Here is a 7,040-nt window from a genome sequence, read left to right as displayed (position 1 = left end):
ACTTCTAAGGTCGTTATAAAACTGCTATCGGTAGAAAGGAGCTGGTGGTCCCAGTTGCATTCAGTAGGGGAGGGGGGAATTCTCAAACTCTGCCAGGCTTGCCAGCCTGTAACTTGGAGGGAGAAATGGATATGTTTAACGGGGCTGGAACTTTCGTCAACTGAGGACCACGCGCTGTTGCGTTGGTCTGCATCCACCTTTCAATCACAAGTACATGCGTTGTATGAACGTGAGGAAGGCTCCAGATTCACAACTACAGTGCAGTACATAGAAGCACAATCTGGGACCAACAGTGCTGCTCTTTTCTCGGCGTTAATTCCACAGCTAACTTGTGACAGGGACTATGCATACTTGTACCAAGAGCCAAAATTGTTTTATCTCTTGGGCGACAGAGATCTGGACAGTAACTGCCATGGTTAACTAGTTCCTTTGAGGAGGCGTGTCCCTTGCCATATTTAGCAGGGCGGTCATGACTTCAAATTTCATAATATTTAGTAGAAATGGCCTAAGTCCTTATCTACTCAGTAAAAGCTCTCGCTGTGGACGTTCAAGTTGTGAGGAAGTCTTTCTAATCAGGAGACGAAGTTGCAGCCACTTCAAATTCAAGTTTTATATCTAATCAACATTTGAGTTCGGTTTCCTTCGTGTTACATAAGGTTATAAGAAATGAGACTATAATTAGTCACCATGTATCAAGAAAACAATGAATCACGCTCTCCAAAGGCGACCCAGAGACTAACCTCCCGACAATACTTCTAATTGTAACGCCCGGTGATGAAGACGATTACCACAAAAACTCTAACAGTATAGAATTAAAGTGCTCCAAGGCTTATAACCTTGTGTAACACGGAGGAAACCCAACTCAAATGTTGATCAGATATAAATCTTGCCTAGATGAAGCTCACGCACAAAGCATTCAAACTGATGTGAATTTTGATCTCTGTGGCACACTGTCCATCCTTGAGTACAAGCAAGCTATGCCTGCACCGTTGTGTAAGCATCGACAGAAGTGAGTGGAATCATGGACGGTGGCAGATGCAACATATGTGTCAGACATTCAACTACGAAGAAAACTATATTACTCAATAACATGAAGGGTCCAAAAACCAAGCAGACACAGACAGGCCAAGCCAAGCTGTGAGAGTTCGATGTGAACGAAGACGAGTTGAATTTAAAGAAGGTTACGTTTCAACAAGTACGTGTGCTCTGAAAGCCTTCGGCACAAAAGTCGACTAATTTCCAATCGTCTGAATTGGTAAGCACACCACACATAAAATTAAACTGGCGTCAGTGAGCATTGTGGAGTCAATGGTCTAAAAAGCTGTACAATAAATCTCAGTTAATTCTAAGCCCCACCAAGTGAGGAATGCTCCCCTGACAGCAATTGAACAGCACAATCCTAAGCAGCATGCCCTGGGTCTAATAGCTGATCTGCATGAGATGTACTGCAATTCCTAATGGAGGTTAGTAAATTGAATCTAAAATCTTACATGATGCTGCATCAATCATGGCGTCCTGGCTAGCTCAATTGCTGTGAAGTCGGACGAGAAATCAGTGGAGTGTATATGAGCTGTTGGAGGATTGTACAGGTCCTGCTAATGGTCTGCAGGACGTGATCATAGATCACCGTCGGAGGCTACTTCATCAGCTGTAGATCTCGTTCAAGAATGAATTGTACGAGTCACCGCTTTCCAGCACGTCCAGATGAGTTCCGAAGTCAGCGAGGTTCTCGAATGTGTCGAGAAAGGAGCTGCTGAACTTGTGGCTATCCTTGAACTTCGACGTGCCAGAGGTTTGATGTCCCTCGGTGTCGTCGGATGCGTGCTCAGCGGAAGCCACGTCGGAATTCCCTGAGCTTGGAGAAGAGCTCGCAACAGCACCGATCTTGCCCTGCAGTGGCTCTGTCTCAACCTTGGTCAGGACCACTTGCTCCAGGTGACCATTGCCGATCTCGATAGAAGGACTCACTTTGGAAGAATTGGACCTGGAATCAGCAACCACAGGTTTTGTCACAGCAGGCCGACTGACAGGAGGACGACTATTACTCACGAAGGTGTTTCCCGTCTCGAAGCCACTGGTGGTTGGGGCGGCGCCGGTGATGGTACCCTCTCCTTCTGTTGGCGTCACGCTCGGGAGCTTGGACAGTAGAGCTTGCAAACTTGACATAGATGGGAGCAGGTTCGGGATGGTTGGACTCACCCCACCTTGTGGACTTGTGTGCCCAGTGTTCAAGGATTTGGGCGGATACGGACATTCAGGCCGGTGGTGAAAGCTATCGCTGCCATTCATATACGAGCAGTCCTTGAAGCTCAGTGAGAGTGGCTCCGATTCTGGGGGGCGCTTCACTCCTAGAACGGTGGTGTCACTGGAGGAGCGCCAGAGCTGTGGACCAATCCGTGGCGACAAGAACTGGTCGATCGACCGAGCAGTCAAGTGGGAAATCGACGTGGGTCTGTCGACTTCAGGGGTTGTCATCCAGTTGTAACGATCAGAGGGTGGGGATCCATCGCTGGTAGATCGCTTCTTGCCGGCACACGACATTGGATGGGGAACAAACACACCAGGGATGGATTGCAGATAGTTGAACTTCCTTTGCAGGTGGAGCACAAAGTTCAAGTCCTCCATTATCTGGCGCAAAACCGAACCAAAAAGCCTTGAAAACATAGCAGTTCTGACACATCGATATTCCAGTGTCGGCGCAAGTATGAACTAACAAAATGAAAGAACAAGCAGTAAGTCGAACTCCCTCACCAAATCAAGCGACAGGAACAGAGAAAGGAACATACCTTCTTCGTAGAACCCAGCTGAAGAACACCTTCCTGAACTGCCACAACTGCAATGGTCTGGATTCCAGACTTGAACTGCGCTTCCCATGTGCGTGGATGCTGTACTAGGCAAAGTTTTCGCATGTAAGTTCAAAGAAGACTAAAAACCTAGGGGCTATAAAGTACGTGACTTTCTTAAAGTAGCCATGGCTATAAAACTTCTTGAAATAGGCATTCTATGCTATTACAGAGCGAAGGACTTACGGGTTCAAGGGTGCTGTGCCATGGAGCGAGGAAATTGACCTCGTGCTCTACCGGTTCCCGGTAAATCCACTTGTGGCTGCTGTCAGCGGCGACCTTCCCCATCAAGCTAAGAAAAACCAACATCCAAAAACTTATTCGACTGATGTTCAACCTTCACATACACAGTAGTTGACATCGTTACGACGCACCATGGAATATGTGGAGGATGACAAAAGAAGAGATTTCAAGGTCAAGAAGTGATAAGTACCCTTCTCCGTAGTTGTAGACCTCATGAGACATTTTGAAGAAAAGCTCAGGGCTCATCGCTTCACATTCATCATCGCTACCTCGTTGCTGTGGCTGGGTAGCTTGAATGAAAGGGAGTCCTCGCCTAGTATGCTTCGCTGCGTCAGCAGCACATGCTGAGAAGCTGCAAAAGCCGTCCTCCCACACCAAAATCCTGCACATCGTGATCTTCCTCACCGAGGGTCGGGCTTGCCATAGATGTGCTTAAGATTCGCAATTCTTAGGCTATTTCAAGGTGACGATCATGAGTTGTATTGTACGAAGTATTAAGTAGAGCTCTAAAATCCCTGGGACAATGCGCACTAAGAAAAGAAAGGTTGCATACCAGTTGCGTTTGTTGCCCTTGGATCTGTCCATGCCGCCGTCAGTTTCCCATCTGCAACAAGAGCCCCAATATCATGATAACGAGATTGAGCTTCTCTAATCCAAGGTCCACGACTTGAGAAAGCCAATATTCACTGCACTCGACCTCTATCGTCCCACCACATTCTCCCTCCCAGCATTGTAACTGTGCATCCAGGTCCTCCAATGTAAGGCTTGCCACCCAAGTGGACTACCTGGGCACCAAATTAACTTCTCCAAAGAGTTGACTACTGTAGACGGCAAGCGTGTGAGTAGTGCACGCGACAGAACATTGGAAATTTGAGATCACCCAAATCTACTGTCACGTGACTCGCAGCTAGTAACTACTGATTTCTCCTCAGACCCCAGTAAAGGTATTGACAGTGGAGATCGGAATCTCCGACTCTAATCTACCCCTACTTGTTGATATCCTGACACGGCTTAAGCTCAGAGGCGACAAGCAAACCCTGACAAGTGTCTGATCTTTTTTAGACGGAATAATAGAAGAAACTGCTTGCTACCATGATGTGAAATTGCTTAGTTTTGGCTGAACTGGGGCAATCCTGAAGCTGATAGCAGCCAAGGTTTACGAAAGAATCTAGCTGATGTTTCATGAAGATATCAGGTGGATGTTTGCAAGCAGAGTCGAACGAAGAGAACCAACAAAGGATAGGGTAGAGGAACGCACTGAGGGGGGGGGTAATTGCGCGGCAAGATGCGCCAAAAGACTGCATAAACCCATTGCGACTCGGTGCATATCCTGCGGAGAGTATGCTGGAGCAGGTGGTTCATTGTCGGCAATCCCTGCCTGACGTCCATTCTGGGGATGTGATTAATTGTTACAGTTCACGTAAACAGAATGGAAAGTAGCCTCACGGTTCCCAAACTATCCGCCAATCCACAAACCAACTCCTCTCAAAACATTGGCATCGGAGAGATTTGAAGACTGCAATTGCTGCCGAAAACTTTGAAGTGTTTTCAATGAAAGAGAATTGTGTCTCTAGGCTCTAGCTTCAAGTCGTGGGATCAAATTCCGTGGAGATTCGATCCAAATCTCATATGAAAATCAGGCAATCTGAGTGCATCTTCGATAGAGTTAACCGAAAAGTATCCAAAACTTCGTTTCCTTGAGCGGACCAAAAACGAAGGTAGGGAGATTCTCAAAACACTATGGAGCACCTCCGAATGAATGAAACAAATCACACTCGCCAATGCAGGTCGAGATTAGTGCAACCAGTACATCTAACTGCGAAATCTAGCTGCAGGTAGAGTAGCTTTGAAACTGTAAAGGAAGGATGAGCGATTCAGGGGTGGCCCAAAAATAGACGAGGTTTGAGTGACGCGTTTCCAAGCATGAATCGAGCCACTTGTTGCAGCAAGGGCTGGCTTTCAATATCGATACAGCGGCAGCGCCATACTGGTACTGAACTCGAATTAGAACTAGACCAGATTGATAAGTTGTGAATAGCCGTCGTCTATGCAAACGAGTGGGAACCAAGGTTGGCTCACCAACGCGTTCCAGTAAAGTCTACTCTTTCAGCGATGCCAGACGCCGGTATACTTATGTCTTTTCCGTATTAAGCACTGCAATGACCTGGCTGTACCCGCTCAGAACTCCAAGTGTGCAACAGTCAACGATAATGCTAAAATAGAAGGGAAAAAAAAAAAAAAAAAAAAAAAAAGCATGCATCAGCTCCCAAGAAACTCTGGTAGTTCTCAAGAAACACAAAGCTGTGCGCCTCTCCGACAAACTTCACAGTACCGGTACAACCAACGAAACGTAACGTCCTGCTCGCATCTGCGCTATTCACAGAACTATTCGATTCAAGCCAAATGAAGACTCCTTGTAAGCTTGGCAGTCTTCTGTCTGTCTCCAAGGTCTGAAACCAACTGCGGGTAAAAGAATCCTCACCCCCTTGCAACCAGTTCCAGAACTACCTCTATCCAGCACCGCGACAAAATTCAACCCTCAAAAATGCTCCCAAGAAGCCCACCCCTCGGTGATCCGACACAGCATCACTCTCACCCGCACACCCCACACCACTGACGCGCCCAAGACATTTACGTCTCGCCTCTCCGTCAGCTCACATCCCACACTCGGAATTCAACAGCCCTCGGCTCGATCCTTACCAGCTGCTCCCTGGCGAACCCAAGCTGGACTTCCGCAATGACACCCGCAAAGAACTCATAGAAACCAACATTCCACAAACCAACGCATCCGAACCCGCTATACACAACATCCAGCTAGCAACAAGCTATCGCTCAACCGCATCGCGCACCCAACTTCATCATCAAGATGGCAATGACGCTTACTAGACCAACACCACCCTCTGGCCTTTCCCCGTGGTTCTCTCTCTCTTGCTCACTCACTCGCTCTTCCTCCACCCCTACTACGACGACGACAACGACAACGACAACGATCACGACTCAACACTGGAAGGAGGATTTGGTGATGCATGTGGATCAGGTTAGCAAGCTAGTGGAAGAGTGAACCCCCCCTGCATCGCTCGCCAGTAGCGACGGTGCGAGCAACGTTACTGTTGAAGAAGAGGAGAGATAATCCAGAATAAGAGCTCATCTGAGATGGCGATGGAATGGATGGATCGTCAAGTGGAAAAAAGTGGGGTTAGTCTCGTTCTCTCTCGTTCTCGCTCTCTCGCTGTCTCGTAGTCGGAGCAGGGAAGGGAGAGAGCAAGCACCAGGCGCGGTGGGAAGGATGCGACGCTGGTGCAGCTTATAAGACGCCGACTGATGAGGAGGAAAACTCTCTCGCTCGTCTACCATTCCCCTCTTCTCTCTCACTCACTGCTCTTCTTCTGCTTATTAATATATTTATAATATTATTATTATAAGCAGCGACGGGGTTGCCCTTCTACCGCGCGGTAATACCCACCCCCACACCCACCCCCACACCCACCCCCACCCCACCACCGCTGTCCTCGGCCACGTCACCGCGTCAGAGTGGGGCTCCTCCACGCCGCGACGTCGTCGTCGTCGATAAAATCCATTTTTTGTTCAAATGGGTGCCGCAGTTGTGGTTACGGTTGCGGCAGGCGGCGTTTGGGTCCGCGGCGAACACCTTGCGGTGTAGCGTCATGTGGCTGCGGCGTTTTGGTCGAGTTTAGGGTGTGGAGTAGTGAGATTTATGTGAAGGTTGGGATTAACTCATCGTATTATTGTCTAGACTGATGATCTTAATTAATGACTTCGGTGATGTTATGAGTGTTAGTAACAGTGATTGTCTGTTGTTAATGGAATTTTTTACTAGAACATGTGTATTTTAGTAATTGGTTTATGTTAAAATTAAGTTGTTGAATTAAATTTGTGATAAAGTGTGATTCTCATGGCAATGGCGATTTTTTTGTTGAAGGAAAATAAGATGGT

At 47.6% G+C, this 7,040-nt stretch overlaps 1 protein-coding gene across 5 annotated transcripts; it reads right to left on the bottom strand.

Moving 5' to 3' along the window:
* Positions 1-1,151: 1,151 nt before the first annotated feature.
* On the bottom strand, positions 1,152-6,471 carry LOC112290720 (uncharacterized). 5 transcript variants are annotated; one of them, XM_024537341.3, is made up of 6 exons: positions 4,345-6,471; positions 3,640-3,690; positions 3,277-3,468; positions 3,030-3,180; positions 2,787-2,885; positions 1,152-2,628 (listed from the first exon to the last, which is right to left on the bottom strand). In XM_024537341.3, exons 1-6 carry the CDS (start codon positions 4,473-4,475, stop codon positions 1,645-1,647), a joined length of 1,608 nt encoding a protein of 535 aa, XP_024393109.1. In that variant the 5' UTR covers positions 4,476-6,471; the 3' UTR covers positions 1,152-1,644. The 5 variants fall into 5 exon arrangements, with proteins under 5 accessions (XP_024393109.1, XP_024393111.1, XP_024393110.1 ...); XM_024537343.3 differs by having other exon boundaries at positions 3,030-3,135; XM_024537342.3 differs by having other exon boundaries at positions 3,277-3,438.
* Positions 6,472-7,040: the final 569 nt, after the last annotated feature.

This window comes from Physcomitrium patens, chromosome 13 (assembly GCF_059467195.1).
Source record: "Physcomitrium patens ecotype Gransden chromosome 13, ASM5946719v1, whole genome shotgun sequence".
In the NCBI taxonomy this organism is placed as follows: Eukaryota; Viridiplantae; Streptophyta; class Bryopsida; order Funariales; family Funariaceae; genus Physcomitrium; species Physcomitrium patens.
The sequence above is the reverse complement of the archived record's forward strand: the minus strand, read 5'-3'. Positions and strand labels throughout refer to the sequence as shown.